This window comes from Lonchura striata, chromosome 1 (assembly GCF_050655825.1).
Source record: "Lonchura striata isolate lonStrDom1 chromosome 1, ASM5065582v1, whole genome shotgun sequence".
In the NCBI taxonomy this organism is placed as follows: domain Eukaryota; kingdom Metazoa; phylum Chordata; class Aves; order Passeriformes; family Estrildidae; genus Lonchura; species Lonchura striata.
Window position 1 is genome coordinate 74,180,926 of NC_140703.1, and position 22,578 is coordinate 74,203,503.

The 22,578-nt window shown below is 36.5% G+C and overlaps 1 protein-coding gene and 1 non-coding gene across 12 annotated transcripts in view; one reads left to right on the plus strand and one right to left on the minus strand.

The window, feature by feature from the left end:
* RDX (radixin) overlaps positions 1-20,559 on the plus strand; it is a 38,018-nt gene extending 17,459 nt beyond the window's left edge. For 8 of the 11 annotated variants that reach the window (XM_085581139.1, XM_085581131.1, XM_085581164.1 and 5 more), the window contains 11 exons: positions 4,299-4,394; positions 7,660-7,934; positions 9,124-9,207; positions 9,659-9,805; positions 11,263-11,359; positions 11,972-12,135; positions 12,738-12,868; positions 14,952-15,112; positions 16,053-16,145; positions 16,901-17,143; positions 18,129-20,559. In XM_085581139.1, coding sequence (XP_085437265.1) covers positions 4,299-4,394; positions 7,660-7,934; positions 9,124-9,207; positions 9,659-9,805; positions 11,263-11,359; positions 11,972-12,135; positions 12,738-12,868; positions 14,952-15,112; positions 16,053-16,145; positions 16,901-17,143; positions 18,129-18,293 — 1,656 coding nt within the window. In that variant the 3' untranslated portion in view covers positions 18,294-20,559. The remainder of the gene's footprint in view (positions 1-4,298; positions 4,395-7,659; positions 7,935-9,123; positions 9,208-9,658; positions 9,806-11,262; positions 11,360-11,971; positions 12,136-12,737; positions 12,869-14,951; positions 15,113-16,052; positions 16,146-16,900; positions 17,144-18,128) is intronic. The other 3 variants (XM_085581182.1, XM_085581178.1, XM_085581171.1) reach the window with 1 other exon arrangement.
* On the minus strand, positions 6,497-6,568 carry TRNAK-CUU (transfer RNA lysine (anticodon CUU)). Its single transcript has one exon. It is a non-coding gene; the product is annotated as a tRNA-Lys (tRNA).
* Positions 20,560-22,578: the final 2,019 nt, after the last annotated feature.

The following is a 22,578-nucleotide window of genomic DNA, read 5'->3' on the forward strand; positions in this document are numbered from 1 at the left end:
CCATATGTTAGAACTAAATACTGTTGTCCTATGAACCAGTTTGAATTTATGTTAAAAAGAAAAAAAAATAAAAAGGAATAGTTTAAAATTATGACCTTAATATCCTTATGGATTGCACACCTATCAGAACTGCACACTGTTACTTGATGGTGTGTGTTGTACATCAGCTAAGTGAATGATTTCTTAAACAGTGACGTTCTTGCGCTCATGTGATGTTAGCCATCAGAATCTTGAAACAAGTTTTTGACCTGTGTTGTGGAGTGTGAGAGGAAACCTTAAGAATAGTCACAACCTACCAATGTGTTGTGTTGTTTTCTAGCAAGATACCAATAAATACGTTTTATTATCCAGATCCAAGATGTATGCCTTTATTTAGGAAATGTGGAAATATCTGAAATTACTCTTCAAAAATAGTTTAAGTAGATCAACAGTTATGTCTAATAGTTGTTTCTGTCCATTTCACTATAGATGCTTGACGTATGTAATCATGAGTACTAAGAGAAAATAATACATAAAAAAAGTTCTTTAAACTTTTAGTTGACCTTTTAGAGTCAATTAAATGTCTTATTATATAAATTGAAAATAAGAGAATGTTTATTGTTTTAATACTGAACTTCTAGATGGATGAAATCACCTTTGCAGTTTTTGTTTGAAGTGACTGACTCTTAACACTTATTGCCTGCCCATTTCTCTAACATCAGTAGCAGTATATGGGTATACCTGTGAAGTAAGTCTTCAGCCCCTACATAGGAATAAACTTCATGACTTAAAATGATTTCTTGAAAAAAGAGGCTGTCTTGCTTTTTGTCTAACCATCATTATCATCATCATCAAATAGCAGTATGGTATTCTGTGGCATAGAAGGCTCAAGCTGTTTCTTGTCTTTTGCCAGCCTTTGCTATCTTATGCCGTGCACTGTTGGGTGGGGTGGCATTCTGGTGTGTAATGTCTTGTGCCCAGGTAATCAGGCTCATCCAAATTGGAGCATTTGCAAACAGGGATTAAAGATACAGTTCTGAATTTGTTGTCATGCTCTCTTCTTTGTTCCTCAGTTCTCTGTGTGGTGTTTGACATCTCACCAACTCTTACCTCTGGAGTTTTAAATTGAAAAAAAAGTAGGGCAAAAAAATCAACCAGAATAGTTGTGCGTGAGAAACACTTTTTAGCCTGATCTTAAATTCATGTGTGAGTTCCACTGTGTAACATCAAGAGCTGAACTGTATTGTGAAACCAGCATGAAATTTTCAGATAAAAAGTTATCCTGTTCTCTATAGATAGAAAATTGAATAGCACTGTTACTGAACGGATTGGCTTTCAAAGTTTATGCAGAAGTGGTGAACATGACAAGCAGGTTGGTTATTGTTTGCAGAAAATAACCTCTCCATGGATTCAGCTGTTATCTAGTGCTCCCCTACGTTTTTGGTGAGCAACCTTTCACCCTTTTACCAGCCAGTGTTCTTTTAGGCTTTTAATTGGCATTTTCTGGAGTTGTTGATTTGTTTGCCATTCCATATGAGTGTTCTCACCATCTTCATCTGCTAGCAGGCAAGAATGCAGCATTTGAAATCTGTGGCTTTCTCTTTTCTCTTCCATTGTCAAACTCAGTAAACTTCTTATTTATTGCAAAAGATTTTTTTTTTAATTATTTGCATTTCAGAAGGTGTACTAACATACTTATCACTGGTCCCTCTGTCTATCCTGTCAGTAGTCAGACCAGGAAAGAGGGGATCTGTCCTCCTCTAGTCAACCAGTTAAGCATCTGTAGCTTTCGTGAGAGCGGAAGAACCCTGTGAGGGATATTTCCACACACTGGTGGTAATAATGCGGGAATTGTTTTGTTTTGATAGTACTGTGCATTAGTAGCTTTTGGTTCACTGTAGCTGCCATTCAGAAGAAATGTGAGGGTTGTCTTCTTTATTTCATATTGTAATTTTCCTTTGTCCTTTTTCCATTGTCCTTTCCAGATTTCTCCAAAGCCTTCTTTACAGTCTTGTGGAAGGTGACCATATGAAATCCTTGTTAGGTTGTCTTATGTGCATGTTGTGATTTGCCCAAACATACATTGTTCAGGTTGCTTTTCTTCTCCAGGAAGCTTTTATTGCCTATTAATAGTCAAGTTGTAGGATGTGATGGTGGATAAATCTGTTTTACAGATGGGATGAACACTTGCCTGAAGCTACTTAATAAAAGTTTTGTGCCAGAATCAAACCAAGTTCTTCATTCTCCACTTACTTTTCATTAACATGCTACTGCAGTTCATAAATGCATGTTATTATCTTGGTACAAAGTTGGCAATGCTTTTTCCTTATTTGTGGATTCTGCTAGTTTTAGTGTTGATTTTGCAAACTTGTGTAGCTCTGCATTGGTGTACTCAGGTTGTCTGTATTTAAATCACGTGCATCTCAGCGGCCATAGTCAGTGGGTTGAGAGCAAAATGTTTTGACATGAGCATAAGCACTTGTCTCCTTATGCCTTATGGGCAGAGCTGTTGAGCATCTGCAGTTCTTTGCAGCTCAGAGAGCTGATAAGGTACAAGGGCTCAGCTTGGACAGCTGCTAAGTAAAGAGCATTCTCAGTCATCTGATAAAGCCGTAAGTAGTTTGATCAGTATTAACATACACCTGTTCTAAGCATTTCTTATGGTCTAAAGTAAATTATGTGGGAATTCTAGAGGAAATAATTGTGCTCACTCAAGGCATCAATCAGGTTGGATCCACAAACATCGTCCATTTTGTGCTTTGGAGTTTGAAGGTGAAATGATAAAGGGGGAAGAAAGTGCGCACTCGAATGGTTGTTAAGTGATTATTCAAATATGCAAGGCAGCAGAAGTAAGTTTGCATAGTTATCTTATGACATTTTCTAATTTTCAAAATCTTAATTTTGCAACCCGATAGTACTACTTTAAAATGGAGGAGGATCTATGTGTAAAATTCTATTTACTTCACATGCATCTGAATGCTTCCATAAAACAGCCTTCAGTAAAGCAGCTTGGCACCATGGTCCAACCTGAGGACATACGTAAGTACTACCATACTTGGAGCCAGAGTTTACAGTCATTTAATAATCTTTGCTGGACCTTTCTGATTAATTGCTTATTAAATCCACATATGCTACAGTTTCATTATACTCTGTAGTAAAAGTGCTTCTTTTTGTTTGCTTTGAGCCTGCTATGTCATGATTTCTGTTGATTCTCTTAATTCTTGCATTATAAGAAATAATGAACAATCATTCCCTATTTTCTTTCTACATGCCATGCAAATTTTATAGACCTGTATCATAGCCTTCCTTATTTATCTGTCAATAGCTGTAGTTCATCTTAGCTATGCAGAAAATGTTCCAAGTCATTCTTTTCAACATTTCTGAAACATTTCCAATGCTGCAACATCCTTTTTTATAAGTTGATGTGACCAGTCCTTATGTAGCATTAGAGATTTGTGAATACCATACATGTGTATAGTAATGTAATAGCTTTCTTGCCTTTTTGCTTTACAACTAGAACTTTGTTCACATAATTTAAATTGTCTTTTATGTACAGTGTTTTGCTTCTATTAAATATGATCTTTTATTGAGGTTCATCTTTTTTCACTATTATTTGCAAATCTTCATGGAAGGTTTTTTTACATCACTTCCATCCTTTTTTGAAGTCCTGGGGGACTTCCCTAGTGGTTACACTACAGTTCTATTATGAAAACAGCTTATGTTTTTCATCTGTATTTTTAAGCAGTGTATGCATAAAACAGCGTTTTCTCTAGTCAAGGACAATTTTGCTTCTTTAGTAGCTTTTGGTGATAGAATTGGTCTGAAATCTTACAGGGTCATATATGTTAAATTAGGTAGATCATCCTTACCCCTTTTATTATTAACTCTTTGAAGATGGCAGAACTATTTGAAGAAGGCAGTTCATCCTCATTATGTCATACTTATCCACAAATATTACTCTTTATTATCGTTTTACCAGTTGTCTTCTGTTGAAGTGTAGTCAGTTCTCCATAGGGCTGCAGGTCACTTCCCAGATGTGCTTTATAACCTCAGGGTCCTGTTACTACCTTCTGTTCCTCAGGTGCTGATCTACACAGTGGGCTGTCCACTCCAATTGATAGCTTGGAGTATTTGAGTTTATTTAGAACTCTGGGGTTCTCTGAACTTGATGTTTTGCCACTATTTCATCTTCTTTCATTCTTGTAAGACTTGATTACATTTCAGTTTGAAATTGTTCATGTAGTGTTATTAAGCTACACAATGCGAGTTAAAAAATGTATTGTAGTGATTACTGATGATTTTGGCTCATTTATCTTTAGGTGGTGAAAACTGTTGGTCTTCGTGAAGTCTGGTTTTTTGGACTGCAGTATGTGGACAGCAAAGGCTACTCAACTTGGCTGAAGCTAAATAAAAAGGTAACAATTCCCTCATATTTAGCCAAGTGTACAGTTAAGATATTGAATAAGAAAAGCTTACAAAAGATATTTAAAGTGAGGTACAGCTGGCTTCAAATTTAGCTGAAAACTTACTTTTCATGTGCTTTAAATAACAAAATAGTGTTAAGTTAGGTAAGTTATAAAGAATATGCAAAGCTGCATCAATATTTAATTTGAGGAGATAGTTTCCAGTACTGTGGAATGTATGCATGCATACATTAGGAAAACTTGAATTCATATGATTGTCCCATTTTCATGTAGCAAAACATAATAGACTTATTGTTTTACAGTTTGGGCGTGTGTACGGGAAGTATTTGAGCTTCAGGAATTTGTGCACATACAGCTATGAATCATTAAATAATCGACTTCTAAACTTTAAATATCTGATAGGTAGATTGTAGGATAATAATTTTTCTTTTCCAATAGCATTGAGTACCTTGTATCTCCCAGTTACTGGGAACTAAGTTATTTTACTTTAAATTCTATTTATGAATTTGAATGGTCACATCTGGCTGTCAGATTATATGTTAATATCACTGTTTAGAATGGAGATACTTGTTTTTTAGTTTTTTTAGAACCTAATCAAGAATGCCTTTTTTATCTTCAATATTAGGAGGCAGACTGGAGGGTTTTAGGAGCAAGTCCCACTGTCTGCACTTATGTAATCTTTGCTTCTCCTCCTCTGTGGTAAATCCAGTGAGTTAAGCCTGCTAACCACCAAATCTGTCTCCTAGAATTTCATTGTGTCTTGCAGTGCTACAGATACTTTGTTAACTGTAATGGCTTGTCTCAAGTGGTCGGAGACTATGGGATTTATTGCATCAGGTGTGAAAAATACAGAAGACATTAGTCTATGAAATTCTTTAGCAAGTTAAGTTTCTGGTACAGTTCAGAAGCAGCTGAGGGCGTGCTCCTTTTTAAACTTTGACTAAAGCAGTTATTTATCTTTTCTTTAAAAACACTTGTATTTGATTCTGACATGCATCAAATTAACCGCCTCTCACTTTTAAATTATTATTTACATATTTTTCAGTAAATACAGATAAAATCTGGTAAAGAATAGATGTGCAAGTAAGATTTTATCATGGTGACCACAACTAATTTTTCACTGGTGACATAAAATGCTGTGACTGTACATAGTGCACGACACTAATGAAAAGCAAGCAGAACTTTTAAAACTGACATCTCAAATGTTGAATATATATGTACTTAGGCTATCTTTGGTGTTTAAAAGGCTGTGTTTATAGTCACAGTTTTTGAGACTTCCTAGAAGTCAAGCTAACAGATACATAATTTCATGTGAAACAAAGAGGTTTTAGTGGGACTAATAGTGCACATAAAACTAAATGTGTAATAAAGTACTTGAACTGGGATGTATGAGAATTATTTTACTCTGAATGTACATTTTAACAATTACTATTTTATGTTAAAATTAGTTTAGTTTTGATTGGTTTTGCTTTGTGTAGAGTTGTGTTTGCACTGTATATCCCCTCATAATGGTTTGTCCCTCCATATCCCCTCTTTGTACCTGTTCGGTTCATCCCAGCTTTCCCATCAGCACCTGTATGTCCATCAAACCCCAACCCATCCCCCTGTCTCCTCCCAGGGGATGTGTCCATCACCTGGTGACCCTTCCCCTTTGTCCAGATCCTTCTCCCAGGGTCACCAGGTAACTGGACCCTGTCTGGGACTCCTCCCCGACCCTCCTCAGTGGTCACTCTGAGGCCTTGCCCCCCGAGAGCCGCTCCCATGTCCTTCCCCCATTGCCTGCTCGGGTTTCCCCGCCCCCCTATATCTGGCTGCTCCGGGCAGGGACACCCTCTCTCTTGCTCTGGATGTCCTTCGGGGTCAGATGTGGCCTGGGATCTCTCCAGGCTCTCATTAAACTTTGGAACTAATCCTGAGGGAGAGCGCCTCTTTCCTTTGCTTGTGGGACCAGCTCGTCTTTGGACTCACGCGGGAGCTTCTCCAAGCCCCCCGGGATCCAAGGAGAAGTTCCTTCCCTCTGCCCGACTCGCCCCACTGCCCAGGGTACACCGGGGATCTGTTCCCATGGACTCGAGGGGGAGACGCAGCAGGCTTGGCGCCCAATGTGGGGTTCGAACCCATGACCCTAAGATTAAGAGTCTCATGCTCTACCAACTGAGCTAGGCAATGATATCAGTAAGCCACTTATGCGGGAATGAGGATTGGGATTCAGGTCAAAAGCCGGCAGAAAAGTTACCAAGGGAAGCTTTGCTTCTGAGTGCAAAAGCAGCAGAGACAGCATTTTTTAAACTGAAACCCAGTGGCCCTGTTGTTAACTATTTTTCTATTAAGCAGGAGCCTTTAGAATCTTTTGTAAGTTTTGTAGATTGGCTACATTGGGTGATAGATGCACAAGTGCCAGATGAGATGCTCTGGCGTGGAATAATTACTGTGATCGCGCGGCAGAATGCAAATGAGGCTTGCCGGAGCGCCAAGCCTGGTGCATCTCCCCCTCAAATCCATGGGAACAGATCCCCTGTGGACCTCGGCCAGCTGGGCAGTTGGGCAGAGGGAAGGAACTTCTCCTTGGATCCCGGGGGAGCTTAGAGAAGCTCCCGCGTGAGTCCAAAACTTTGGCCATAATTGGTGCTGCAAGCTGAGCACAAATGAAATCGAATTCTGCATAAAAATGAGTAACTGTTGAAATCAGAAGTAGAGGAAGTTTTCAGACTATATCTGATTTTTTTTCAGAAATTAGTTTTAAAGCTTATCCATTATAGAAAAATAACATGATTAAAGGAATTGAGCTATTTGCACAGGGAGAAAGCATATATATTTATTTCAATAGTTCATAGACTTCTAAAAGAATCAACTTCATACTCACATTGAAGAAATGTGCTGTAGTTTTTGATAAAGAACCATTGTTAGACCCTAATTTATTACGTCCTGCAAATCATCGTTTGATATAGTTTTGGTCTTTTTAATGTCTTGCAGCTTCTTTGTTTCCAGGTCTTAATAGTGATAAATAAAAAATTTACACAAGACAATAAAAAATAAATCTTTTAATCATCCTTTAAGTAGTATTTCAAAATTATCTGGTTCATTCAAATAAACAAACTTGTTTGTGCCATGTGAACCTTTCAGTGAGTTCCATTGTGGGCTTGTCTGGAAGCTCTGGCTTTCAGTGTAGAGGACCTAAAGAATTAAGTACTCTTAAATCTCATTTAATTTACCATTTAGTGCTCTTTTTATTTTTCTCTTTATTCCTCTCCCTCAGGTAACACAGCAAGATGTACGGAAAGAAAATCCTTTGCAGTTTAAGTTCAGGGCCAAGTTTTTTCCAGAGGATGTATCTGAAGAATTAATTCAGGAAATAACTCAGAGACTTTTCTTTCTGCAAGTCAAAGAGTCGATCTTAAATGATGAAATATATTGCCCACCAGAAACTGCAGTTCTTCTGGCTTCTTATGCTGTCCAATCCAAGTATGGAGATTACAGTAAGGAGATCCATAAACTGGGCTACCTAGCCAATGACAGGCTTCTCCCCCAGCGGTGAGTGAGATGGATTTTGCACCAAATGCTGCACATAAACTTAACTATAGCACATATTTTATAAATAAAATATTAAGCAATATATGCGTTTAATGGTGGTTTTCTTAAAGTTCCTCTTTTTGCTAGTAAAATTTAGAGATCCTAATTTAGACTTCAGTGAAGAAACATCACAGCCACATGTTTCTTGAGATGGATTTTCTGTTCTGTCCATAAACATCTGCACAGATTTAATTTTACACATTTCCAAAGTACTCTGAAATAATTTAATGTTAATGGAGGCCTGCTTCTGCTAAATTAAAATCAAAATACTCCAATACAGAAGTAACTAAAATTAATTTGATACTCACTCCTTTTCTTTAGTTGTCATTTAAGTGTGCAAAAACATGAAAATAATTTCCTGAAAGTAAGTGTACCGCAAATAAAATATATTGCAAATTCATATACTTAAGGTGTTCTTTTCAGTAGACAAATGCTCAGAATGATCTTTTAATTGTTCTTTAAAACAGCTTCTCCAGAAATGCCTGAAATGCTGGGTGCATGGGATGAAAGCGTAATAAAGTTATCATATGCATTTGATTTCTTAGTGCAGTACTACACTGAAAGTTCTAGTAGGCCAAAATATAATTCCATCATTGCAGCCTCTTATAGTTTAAGCATTAAGTAGCTTTCTGAAGCTGCTTCCCTATTGATTTTATTCATAAAGGAAAAATAAACCCAAAATCACAAAAAAGCCCTCAACAATGTTGTCTCCTAACTTGTTGTAATGTCTCACCTTTTCTCTCAAATGAGAGCAGAATGAAAGCTTGAGTGTGTCTTTGCACACCTAGAGATAATTTGCAGCATTGTTGCCAGAGGATCCTATAGATGTGTGTTTTCAGCTGTCATAAACATTACATTATATGACTTAGCTGAGGTATGCAATGGTGTGACTTTTATATTACAAAGACTATAGCATACCAAGAAAAAAGAGGTGACTTTTACTCTGTTAGTGTGGGAATTTGGAAATACAAATTAGAAGGGTGTTTGTTGAAATACAAAGCTACTGCTTCTGTGCTGAAACTATAGGCAGTGTATAGGAAGTCATCTTTTAAGTCATCTTTTATTCAGTTAAAGCATATGTTTTGCTGTGCAACAAAAGAGGTTAAGTTTGTTGTCAGTGTCATTTAAGAGCAACAATTTCTATTCACAGCGTGTTAGAACAGCACAAACTGACAAAAGAACAGTGGGAAGAAAGAATACAGAACTGGCATGAAGAGCACAGGGGAATGTTAAGGTAATTACATAAAAAATGTTCATGATACCTTTCATTATTATTAGGATGTATTTTGGGAGGTATTTGTTTGGAAAGTGGCTTTCTTATATTTTGACCAAGGTAGGTAGTTATGAAAGACTTCCATGAGAGTTGAGTTTCCAGCTAGGTTGTTGGTTTACCTACATGATTCTGGTAAGGCTGTCAACTACCTTTGTCCACAGTTGCCTGCCTTGAAAATAAATTCAGTATTTGCTTAGCTCATGGGGCAAAAAGACAAAGTGCAATGATTGGACTCTAATATCTAATGGATATTAGAGTGTAGAGCTCTTAAAAATATCCGAGTCAAACTATTTTAGAAAGAGATTTAATTAATAATTAGTTTTACCCTAGATGTTTATTCTGTAGTTCCCTTATTCTTACAATGTACTTATGATTTGTTGTCTAAACTATACCAATTTTTCTTCTTCATCAGGGAAGATTCTATGATGGAATACCTTAAGATAGCACAAGACTTGGAAATGTATGGAGTCAACTATTTTGAAATAAAGAATAAAAAAGGAACTGAATTGTGGCTAGGAGTTGATGCTTTGGGTCTGAATATTTATGAGCACGATGATAAGTAAGTGGGAAATACTCATTTTGCAGTTCTGTCCTAGGAGTTGCTATCTGAGATTGTACAACCTCCACCTTACTGTGTGTTCAGTAAGATCTGGCAAAACAGGTTCTCCTTCTAATCTATGTAAGAGATAGAAAAAGAGAGAGAGAAGTTAACTGCTGGAAAGCTTGAATTTTAAAGATTGGGGATGCAAAAGAAGGGAAAGGGAGAGCAGTTCTATGAAGTTTAAATTTACATTGCTTTATATGGATTACTACCGCTAGGCTATCTTTATGTGGTTTCTTCCTGTACCTTTCAGTCAAAACATTCCCTTGGGTCAGGATGAAAAGGACATTTTAAAGCTGAGCAATTTATTTAATGAGAAACATTTGTAAGAGTTATGACAAGGATTATAGATGTTGGAGCATGATAAACATAGATGTTTAAAAGTGAAACCTTTTAGACATCGAAGAAAATAGCTCATTCATGTGTCCTGATAAAGAGATCAAATAATCTCTTCTACTTGAAGAGGGAAGAGCAGAAATGTAGGAAATATGAAGAATTTGAAAACAGAATTGACTTGCTCTTTTCTTTCTTTCCAAGCACTTGTTAGTAGTATCCCATGTCAACAGACCATTCACAGTTGTTTGAAGTTACACATGATATGTCAAATTACAGAATGGGAGCAGTGAACTTTAGATGTATATACTCTCTAACAAAATTCTGTAAGCCTTAATTGCCATTAGATGGCAATATAACTCCTGAAATCAGGAAATATTCAAAATTATTGGATCAGATTGAGCTATGATGCAATTTTTTGGTATTTCCTGTCTTCTGATAATAAGCAATCAATTACTTAAATATTATCTGCTATTTATAATTAAGATAATATGAATTGAAGAAACTTCTGTGCTGACAGAAAAATATTTACTGTTATGCAGTTGATACATTAACATTGTAACAATTTCTGAATTTAATGTATTTTGCTTAAGACACAAGGAAACTTAACTTGAAATTTAACTTGAATTCTGAAAACATAAGAACGCAAATCTGAGCTAAACAGAAGTACAGTATGGCTGAAAGTTACTTTAATTTCAGTATTTGAAATGTCAATTTCTCACATTTAAATAGTTACTCTTTGAAGTGAAAATACAGTTGCCAATGCCCTATAAGGAATGAGTACATTGTCGTGATGTTTAGCATCTAGGTAATAGTAGTCACAAATCAAAATTCCTATTTTTACAATGCCATTTAATTTATTAAAATGTAATTAATTTGATGGAATATTTGTAAAAAGAAAAATCTACCAAAATATGCTTAAAATGTTGTTAATGTTTACATTAAAACATGTTGTAAATGTAATATTCTATATGTAGCTAAGTGTAATAGTGAGAACGGTACAGACATAAGCCTTACTGAATTCATATATATATAAAGTGCACATCCTTGCTGCTTTTAATGAGAACTTTCTCTCTTTGAAGGCTGACACCCAAGATTGGTTTTCCTTGGAGTGAAATAAGAAACATCTCTTTTAATGACAAAAAATTTGTCATAAAGCCGATTGACAAAAAGGCCCCTGTAAGTAGTGTGTACAATAGTATCACTTGCTATATGAAGAGATTTAAGCCTGCAGGGACTTGCTCTGGCATTAAGGCATGAGTAAATATTGGTGACATTTATTACTTTTACTGATATAATAGACAGTAATCAAAACAAAATGTTCATTTTGAAATATGGTATATTTGTTTTCTCTCTTTTCATTCTCTTTGATACTCCCAAATTGTTGTAGGGTTTTAGGTCAACCAATACTTTGTGATGTGTTGGAAAGACAGCATAAGACGCTAAATTCTTGACCTCTTTCCTCCTCTGTTTTTATTTTTCATTTTTTTTATTACAACAGGACATTTCATGAGACTTTTTAGGTCAAGTAACTTCAGAATAGAGTAGAGAATAGTCTCATTAAAAAAAAATATATAAGCAAGATAATTTCTGGAGTATTCCAGGTGCAGTTTTGAATTTATTTTACAAGTCTTTGACAGTGACTAGATATATAGATTATGGTGTTCAGCTGCTCAAAATATGAAAATACTTGTGAGTTTTCATTTAACCAATGCAAGCATGCAGTAATGCTTTGAATCCTAAGTGTATTGTTTTAGGTTAATAGATATGCTGGAATTACTTTTTTCCTAGGATTTTGTTTTTTATGCACCCCGTCTGAGAATTAACAAGCGAATTTTGGCACTGTGTATGGGAAATCATGAATTGTACATGAGGCGGAGGAAACCTGATACAATTGAAGTGCAACAGATGAAGGCCCAAGCTAGAGAAGAGAAACATCAGAAACAATTGGAAAGGTAATTAACAAACTGCCATGAAACATAAAAAAATTCTAGCTTTTTAAGAAGTCATATAATATCGTGTATCTTGGAATTCTAGAAAAGAGAGAACTGCTTTTCTTTCTGCACTGTGTAAGCAGGTTTGTGAATTGGCATGGCTCCCCTGTCTTAATATATAAATGTATGTTTTTTGAGCTTTCAACACAGTACTGTTGTTCCCTGTTATATTTTTTTATGCAAGTCTTACCTCTCTGTTGCTTGATTCTTAGGGAATTTTATACTCTATAGGTGAACGCTTAAAGCAAATTCAGTGAAGCATGTCCTGGTTTACCTTTAACTTTAAAAAATCCTGTTGCCATTTTAGCCCAGATGAAATATCATGCCTAAAATGCAGATATAATTGTGGATATACCTGGCTGAACCACAACCAAAGTTGATTATCACTTCTGTTCATAAATTATTCTTCTCTACAGTATTTTGAAGCAGAAACAGGATTATAAGCATTTAAAATTATCCTTTCCTGGTAGCTGAGTAGACTGAAAAATTTGCTACCTGCATCCAAACAATATAATTTAATATGTTGGAGATTTAAAAAAAAACTTTTCACTATTTTTTTTCAGAGCACAATTAGAAAATGAGAAGAAAAAAAGGGAGATAGCAGAAAAGGAAAAGGAAAGAATAGAGCGTGAAAAGGAGGAATTAATGGAGCGCTTGAGACAAATTGAGGAGCAAACAATGAAAGCTCAGAAAGGTGAGATCATAGATTTCTTAAATCTAGTGACAGTGTTTAGTTTAGCTGGGAAGTTCAGTTCCACAGTTCTTTTTGTATGTCTGTGTTTTGTTACTTTGGGTGGGGGGTAAGTTTGTTTTACTAATAGTGGCAAGAATTTAGTAGTGTTTTATTTGATATGAGAGGTATTTTTTTTCAGTGTTTAAATGATGGTGTGCATACTTTTGTCTGTATGTTTTTAATATAAAACCAATTTTTAATGTAGCAAAAGTTTTGATTTAGTAAAAAGAAAATGCATACACAGTTCAACTCAGAATTATGAAATGCTTAAAATGCTGAACAATTGAAGTTGAAGGGAGCTGGGAAATTAGAGGGAAAGATTCAAAGTACTTTCTCTAGGATTTTGTTGAATTTAGCTTTTAATTTGGAAATTCCTTGTTCCTTCCTTTGTTCCTGTTCCCTTGTAAGATTTGAGAATTTGTCAGACATGAGTGACAAAACATGTAGTTTCACCACTCACAGTTCTTTGTGTTTAATCACCCTGTAGAGTCTCTGCCTCCATGACTTCCCTGCCCCTCCTCTCCGGGTTCTATTTTTTTTTTCCCTACTTCAGGTTTGGTTCACATTCATAAAAGTTTTGTCTCTCCTTTCTTTTCCTAACTCTTGGCTTCAAGCATCATAAAGAGAATCACTGATTAACTCTATGCAAATAAATTACATATGCATGGCACTGCTCTTCAGCTCTACCTGTGCATTTTTCTGTCTTTCGATGCAGAACAGGTTGGACACCTCCAGACAGGTAACACACTAACAATGCTGTGGCATTGTTTAAGACGAGCTATTTGGCCCAGGACAAAACAGTGTCGGAGTAATTCTGGAGGTTTAACAATACACATTTTCTCACAACTTTGTGAGCAATGTCGCCTAATTTCTAGTGCAGTACGAAATGTTATGTGTTGCTGGACTTTTTAGCTTTCTATGCACACATGGAAAAGTCTTTTTATAAGTGGTCTGTGTTAGTTTTGTGTCCTCCAACTTCATAGGAAGATTTGTTTGAGTAGTGTTTTTAAATAGTTTTGTTTAATTTCTAGGTACTGCATTTGTAGAACCTCACATACTCGTGGTGCTGTTCATTTAATTTTATAACTGAAGGAATAGTAGTAGGCCTGGGAAACCAGCTGAAGAATAACGGTTGCATTACTACTTAAAACTAAAAGTACAAAGATGAAGCGTGTGTCAGCATATCTGGGGAGGTGCTTTTATAGTATTAAAGCTTGTGGTGAAGGCAAATGGATTGTTGAAAAAAATGAGTAGTTGTTTAGGTTTTCTCTTGAAGGAGTCTGAGAGCTGTGCCTAGCCAAGATCATGGCAGAAATTTTATCATTAGAACCAGTGAAGAGCTTTAGAAAGACTTTTTTCATAGTCATCTAGTTTTTCTCATCAGGGGAGGAGTAAAATTTTGTCTGTGTAAACCTAACCTTGCATTACTCCTAGACTATTACTTCTTCCTGTTTCACTAGGGTTCTGCCCTTTAGATTTCAATATTTTGCTATGCAGGCAGCTGAACAGCTATTATCTCTCCCTTGATTTAAAATTTTCCTCCTCTCACATACAAAGAATTTTTCTGACCCTTTCAGTGGATATTAAGTCATTTTATTGGAGGCATATGCCTAAATTTTCAGCTGTGATTAAGGAATCTGTCAGGCATTTCAGTAAGAAGATTTTTTTTTTTTTGCTTTCTTTAAGAGTGTGATTTAAGGTACATGAAATATCCTTATGGTAGGAGTATGTGCATGTATATGTACATGTATTTGGGTGTATAGTTTTATGAGTGAGGTGACACTTTTCTGAAACACAAGGCTGTCAGAAATGTCAGGTGAAATGAAGTATATCCAAAGAATATCTTAAAGTGGGAGGGAAACCAGACATGGAACAGAGCTCTGGGTAGCATACTCAAACAGCTTTTCTTAGCTTGAGGTGGTCTTGTTATTCTTGGTTGGTGTTCTATGTTACTTTATTTTGGGCATATTGCTGCTGGTATCTGTGATACATATGAGGAAGAGCTAGGTAGTGATACCTTGTCTGAAAACTTTCCTCTTGGCAGAGCTAGAGGAGCAGACTCGGAGAGCTCTAGAACTGGATCAAGAACGGAAGCGTGCAAAAGAGGAAGCAGAACGCCTGGAAAAAGAGCGTCGAGCAGCTGAAGTAGCCAAAGCTGCTCTAGCCAAGCAGGCAGCTGATCAAATGAAGAACCAGGAGCAGCTAGTAAGAAACTTTATTTTTTACCTCAAAATAGGGTTAAAATTGGAAAATACAGTTGAAAATTTAGCCTTTTTCCTTTTTCTTCAAATGAAGAAGTACATTGAAACACAAAAATACTTGAAATACTTTACAGAGTGTTGTGGGAACTGTTTTAGAAAACTGCGTTAGACTTGCCTCTACTTTGCAAGGCATAAATAGAACTATGTGTCTGTAGGAGATTAAAAGACAACCACCATCCTTCAGACTGACAACACTCATTACATTCTCTTTCTAATAGTCTCAGGCTTATCCAGTTGAGAACAAGCGTAGCTTCCTTCTGCAGCCCACCGGGAAGCCTGCTCTCTGAGGCAGGTTTGTTCTGAAGCTTGATGGTGGTGGGGAATTGGTGACACTGGGCTTTGTTGGGGTATTTTTGTTACTTTACCTCTTCTGTTGCCAGTATTTGCAGTATCTTTTTACATTGTGTTAGACTACTTCTAATTCAAGATTTGTGCATAATAATTGAGAAAGGCATGAAAATAGAAGAGATGATTTCTCAACTGTAAATGAGTTTTTGATCTTCTGTAAACTTGGCACATAATTTTGATGGCAAAATTTGGCTTAATAGTACTGAGATTATGATCCAGAATCATAATCTTAATGGTGGGACCATCAAAATTGTATTAGACTGAAACAGCCTGAAATGTAATGACTAATTTGTAATGACAGCTAGCTGTTTCCCAGGAAGCTTTGGAAATGCAGAAGATTTTTTTTATTTCTGTTAGGCAAGAGTACTCTGATTCATTCCCTCTGTCATGTATGCTTAAAATTTCTATTTTTCACAGAGAGGTGGTCGATGGTAACTAACTTTTCAAGCTGGATCATAGCAAAGTCTCTGCTTTCTTCCACTGCAAAGCCAGACTGATACCAAATTAAAACTTCTTTGTTCTTTTGTTTGTTTCAGGCAGCAGAAATTGCTGAATTCACAGCCAAGATTGCACTTCTAGAGGAGGCCAAGAAAAAGAAAGAAGAGGAAGCTTCAGAATGGCAGCACAAAGTAATGAGCCCATGCTGTGTGAAGTCAGAACTTCAAAGAGGCTGAGGGAAATGAGTGCGGAAATCTCACTAGAAGTCCATGGGGTCAAATCTCTCTCTTTCCGTTAGGCTTCAGAAAAGTCTTTCTTAAAGGTTTTTGTCCTCCAGACTACTGAAACCAGCCTATGCTTCTGTTTAACTCATTTCTTGATATTACATAGTCATGGAGGGGGGGACATTCTCATCACAAAGGTATGGTCAAAGATTAGAAATTGCTTCCTTTTGTGTGATGGTGCAGTAGATTGGAACTTTGTGTTCAGAGAGGAAAACACCTCAGGAGGAAGGTGTATAAAATCAAGAGATTTGATGGAAAGCTGAACCAAAACGGTTAACAAAGGCACGTGAAGTGCAGCTGGGTAAAAATTTAAAGCAAAATAGTATTTCTTCATAAAATCTGTAATTAGCTATGGAGTGTGAATAGTTACTGTGCATGGGTTCAAAAAGGGTTTGAACAAATTTTCATAAGTTCTGGTTAAGTATGAAATTTGAATTCTCATCACCTTTGATCTAGGAAATCTTTGAGCCTGTACTAGTGCTGGACACTAGTACAGCTTATTTTGAGCCATATCTGGTTTTTACTCTGTGTCTCTGACAATTTTCAGTGTGTAAGCTAGTCATGTCAGCAGTTTCATGTGTCTGAGAACATCTCATATTTTTATTTTTCTGACTCTTGATAAATCATTTAAAAAGATGCTAAGTACTGTTTACTGTATTTAGGCTTTTGCAGCCCAAGAGGACTTGGAAAAGACCAAAGAAGAACTGAAATCTGTAATGTCTGCTCCTCCTCCACCCCCACCCCCACCAGTTATTCCTCCAACAGAGAATGAACATGATGAACATGATGAGAACAATGCTGAAGCCAGTGCAGAACTGTCTTCTGATGGTGTCATGAATCACAGGAGTGAGGAAGAACGGGTAACAGAAACACAGAAAAATGAACGTGTTAAGAAACAGCTCCAGGTAATGAAGATTCATAGTTGTATCAACACAATTCAGGCTTTGGGTTTTCATCCTTCTTTTGTAAGAAACTTCAGTGATGTTATGGTCTGCTAAGGAAACAGCTTCTTTATAATTTATTTGTTTTAATAGCAGTTTACCAACCAATATCGTTCATAGTGTTCTAGAAATGGAATATATAGCAAAATTGCAAGATGTAAGATTGTGCTTTATATAGCTTTAAAGTGTAAGTATGCTGTTGCATTGGCCAGTAAATGTTTCTAATAATTATATGATTTCCAGAACTCTGCATGTTAAAACATAATGCTTTCCTTTTTCAATACCAAAACTAATTAAGTGGTAGGAACAGATGCTTGCTTGGTAGTATTTATGTTAGTTTGTAGTCACTCATAAGTGTTGTAAATGCAAAAATTCAAATTGCACTCGTTTTGGATTGTTCTTATTTCCCTAAAACGGAGCAATTCCTCCCAGGCAATGTCTTACCCCTCGAAGCATAATAATCTATAGCATCTAACATTTTTCCTGGTTACAAAATGTTTATTTGGGAAGAAAACAAGAAAAGGAAAGCTGCTACTTTGTCTGACAGCATTGTCTTACTAGCCTGTATGTGTTGTATTCTTGATTTGTCTGTCACTGACCAGATGAGGGAGTTAAGTCTTTAGTTACAGAAAAATTGGAAAAGAAGGTGGTTTTCCTCTTAGCTTGCTTGTCCCTTTCTGCTTGGATTTTATGGTGGATGAGGCTTTTTTTAATACAGTTTGATGTTTACACTCATGTGAGGAAGAAATCCTATGCTGTCCTTATCTTTCCTTCTGCATTCCTCCTAATAGACCTCACAACTTGTTGAGTTACTGAGGAGCACAACAAGCATTCCATAGATTGGCATTCAAGAAATTCTTATCCAGATTGCAGAATAGTTGTTATCAGAAACTCCAGAACTGTTAAAGGATTAGTCAAAGCACTTAAATTCAAATATTTTATTCAACAGGCGTTAAGTTCAGAGTTGGCTCAAGCCAGAGATGAAACCAAGAAAACACAAAACGATGTCCTTCATGCTGAGAATGTTAAAGCAGGCCGCGATAAGTACAAGACTCTCCGGCAAATCCGACAAGGCAATACAAAGCAGCGTATTGATGAGTTTGAAGCAATGTGAGAGCTGGTATTTTGCATATATGTTCCTCGTAAAGCTGAACCACCAACAGAGAAAAAAAGCAGGCCTTTGCAGATTTGATGGATTGCACCCCACTTTGCCAAAGCACTTAATACCAGGTTGACTACAGTGACTAGAAGACAAATTTAGGGGAAGCTATTCAACAGTAAGGCAGTCTGTTAACACTAGGGTTTGGGTGGGGGGGAGGGTGTAGGGGTTAATAGCAGGTTTTTCCCCATTGTGTTTTCAGTTTCATTGTTTGTTTGGGTTTATTTCCCCCTTTGGAAACAGATGTGAAGTATATAATGACTGACAAGTGTATATATTGCTTAAACATTAAAAAATAGAAAGAATGTACCTAAACTGTATAGGTACCTAAACTGGATAGGTACTATTTCAATATGAAGTTTGAAATTAGCTTTCAATGTAGCTACTCTATAAAGAGTTTAATACTGCTCTGCTCACTTTCAGTTTTGCTTGTTTTTTTCTTGTTTTGTTTTGGGGAGTTCTGTGTCTTTTTTTTTTTTTTCCCCAAGTGAAATTCTGTGGTGTTTCATGTCCCGTCATCATTGATGGTTTTCTTTGCCTACCTGTTCACAAAGGTCTAGATGACAGGTGGTAGTTCCAGGAAATGTTTTTAAATGGAACACTACCTGTGGGCAGCACATGGCTGCTAATAGGCTTGAGTAAATATTGCTTTTCCTAGCTGATTCTTTAGATGTGCAAAATGTTCCAATGCAACAAAGAGGGGAAAAAAAGAAACAAACCTTAATGTGCTCTTTGCTTGTAATTATTTTATTTGCAGTAGGAAAACCTGGACCTTTCTGGCAAGGGAGCATATGAAAACATCAGTCCCAGGGAGGGGACAGTATCCTACCTCACTACTATGTACATGATGACTGGTCCTTCAAACACCATGAATAAAACTGTTTAAATTGACTGTCACTACACAGTAACATTAAAGATTGCTAGGAGCCCTTACTCCTAGGATTTTATTTTACTTTATTATGGATTTACAGTGCTAAGTACTGTCTAACTGCCTTCTGTTGAGTTTAAATTGTGAAAGCATCTGGTGTGTTTTAAAGCTGTAACTGTCACTGGTATACTGTATTCTGGGAGGGGTGTGTAGAATGTGTTTGTCAGTCAGTTTGGGTTTCAAATACAAAATGAAACTTCCCAGAATTGGAGTAAAAGTGTTTCAGTGAAGCCAGTATTGTAATTGTCATATCTAATGTCAGATTATTAAGTTCTTTCCCTCTTGAAAAGGAAACCTGCTCTTTTGAGAAATTTGCTTAGAAATTGAACTTAAGTAATAACTTTACAGTTAATGTGGATTTCAGTTACTCCCTATGTTAGAGTACCCTAATAAATATCAACAGTAGAAGAACCTAGGTTTCTCTGAGGATGGTTCAGCTTTTTTTCTGTTTGATATTATGCACTCATAAATTTACACTTATCTATTAAAATTTGCCATTTTATTAAACATTTTTTCATCCACAGTAGGTCTAAATTTCTCATGAACAATCCAACTAAGTTTGTTTCTTTTTATTTTGTGGAGTAAAAGTTTGGCTATGTGGGGTGACATCATGAAAATTAAATAAAGATACATTAATATATTTTTAGTTTGTGGGCTAAACATATCTGCTTGACCTTGAAGATTGATGTGCAGATAGTGTGCACATGCATCAAAATGCTGCTTGGTGGAAGTTGGTGTTTCAACTTGCAGTGCATTGTAAGAACAGTTTTTGTTTCACAGGCTTCATACACCGAAGCGTAAGCAAATTTCTGAAGTATTTGAGCAGTTGGCCATGGCAGGTGAAATGCTGTGCTTCCAGTGAGTTTTCATTTTTCCCTGAAAAGTGTGCACTAACACTGATCTATCAGTTTCAGTGTTGGGAAAAAACACCAGTAAAGATTGTTGTTCTTAAATCTACAACATATAGAGTAGGGCTGGATGGATTAGATCCATTTATAAAGCTGTGTGATTTTTTTTTTTTTTTTTTTAATTCAAACAACCAAGAACAACCATTTTGTAATACAAATTTTCACAGTGAACAAAGTGGTAATAGCTGCTGTCACCAGCAGTTGGGAACACTTACTGGTGCAGAAATACTAAGAATACATCTAATGATTACTCAGTGAAGTAATTTTCCACATGCTTTTTCCTTTAGCATCATGTTTTGTGTTGTACAATTAAGCTACAATTACATCTACTATTTTGGATAACATTCATTGGTTAACAATAAAGAGATACAGTTAATTTCTCTGAGGTCCATTGTTGTTATTTAATGCCCTTTTTTTCTGACAACTTTATTGAGCACAGTTTAATAGACTCTCTTTCCAGAGCAGTGTAGAGATCTTGATCATCTTTTTGTTACACACTCTGGTCAGAATGAAATTTAAAAAACAATCAAATTGTATCCCTGGAGAATGGTATTTTGCTTAAGAAATTACCACATACAGTTAGGAGGAAGCACTGGTGTTTGTTGATTCAAAACAGGATTTGAATCATCCCAGCAAATTTGGTCTCTTGAGAACATAGGGTAATTTGGCCATATAAGAGCTCTGTGGGTAATGTAAGAACTTTCAATCACTGCCTACATATTGCTTAGTCCCAGGTTAAGTGAAATTTAGTTTAATGGGTCTATATCTTAATTATTGTGAAACCTTGATAGTTTTTTTTTTATACTGTACCTTATAGTAGACAGTGCTGTCAAACACATGCATGGCCACCATGTGTTTTAAACAATGGCAAGTTAATGGGCTTTTTAATTTTCTAATACAGTTGAAAAAGACAGGAACAGTCCATGTAAATAGGTGTACAAATAACCTGCTAAAATGTTCTCACATAAATTATCCTGCCTCTCAGGCCATTCTGTTCTCTCTTGAATTTGTTTGGCCTTTCACTCAGTACAAGCATGTGACCCTATCTGTTGCTCCATAGGGCAGAATTGCCACGAGGAATTAAAACTTAGTACTTGTAAATGTGCATATTTCTAGCTTGATGCTTCCCTCTTGTCGGAGCCCCTCCTGCTGAAGCCTTAGCTCTGAGGTTTCTCACTTGTTAGAGAGCTTCTACATAGGTATGTAGCTTCCCAATAGTGTGGTTGAAAGGGGAGGGAAGTGCTTTGAAAGATTGTTTTTTCAAAAATATGCTCTTGTGTTGGAGAGAAAAAGATGCAAAATAGAGCCACTATTTACAGACTATTACAATCAAACAGAATGCCTTGTTGTGCAAGAAGATATTCTGTCTTCTTGAAATAGTCCATTGTACACATCCAAACCTGCAATTCTCTGTCACTTGTACCAGTTTGGAAAGCATTATAGTGCTTTTGCATTTTTCTTAGAATGTGTTCTCTAGGGTTTTTCAAATTATTTGCTTTGAGCACCTCTGAGTTAAGTATTTCAAACTTCTGAATAAAAAGTACCACAAATATTTTCTCTACATTTTTAAAGAAAATATAGCGATTAAAATAATTAAAACCTTTGGTTTTTGAAGAGGAACTTTTATGCAAGCATTTTCTGTGTCTGTCTACATATGGATAATCTAAAAAGTTGTTCTGCCCAAGACATCAAGCACCATGTCCCACTGCTCCATTCCCAAGCAGCACAGTCCTTTCCTCCCCACAAAATTGGTTTGCAGGTTGGAGAGTTCTGCCTGGCTGCTCCTTTTCCCAGTCCGGGGACCCAGTCAGCAGCAAGGGGCAACTTAAAGCTGAAGGGCTGGTGTGATGGTAGAGGGCCCAGAGAGGAGAGAAAACCCCAAATGCAGATGTGCACTAGATTCCCTTACTGGCTCATTTATTTACTTGTGTGGAGGATTCCTTTTCATTATCACCCTGTGGCAGGTGTGTGACCAGTAAACTGTTTAGCAAATTTAGCAGCCAATTTTCTGGAGCAAGTTTCACTTTTCATTGCACTGAGCTGAGTCTTGATCCATAAGCATAGGCCAGTTGCCTGATTTTGTTTTGATTCATGGAGTTTGTCATTTGTGTTCACTTTATTGTCTGAGCTGATAAAGTGCCACTTTGGAGTGCTGTTAAAGTGCTTTGCATTGCCTTTTTTTCCTTCCTTCCACCCAAGAGATTGCTGTCATATCAAATGTATATGTTTTGTTCAGTGTGAATGAAGTGGACTCACCAAGCCCAAAAGATTTTTTCACCATGCTATCAAATTTCTTCAGAAGGGACCACAATACTTACAGCAGTGCCTCAGGAAGAGACGGATTATGCTCACATAGCTCATAGTTTAGGTAACGACAAAGTTAGCAGGAGGAAACAGAAGCATT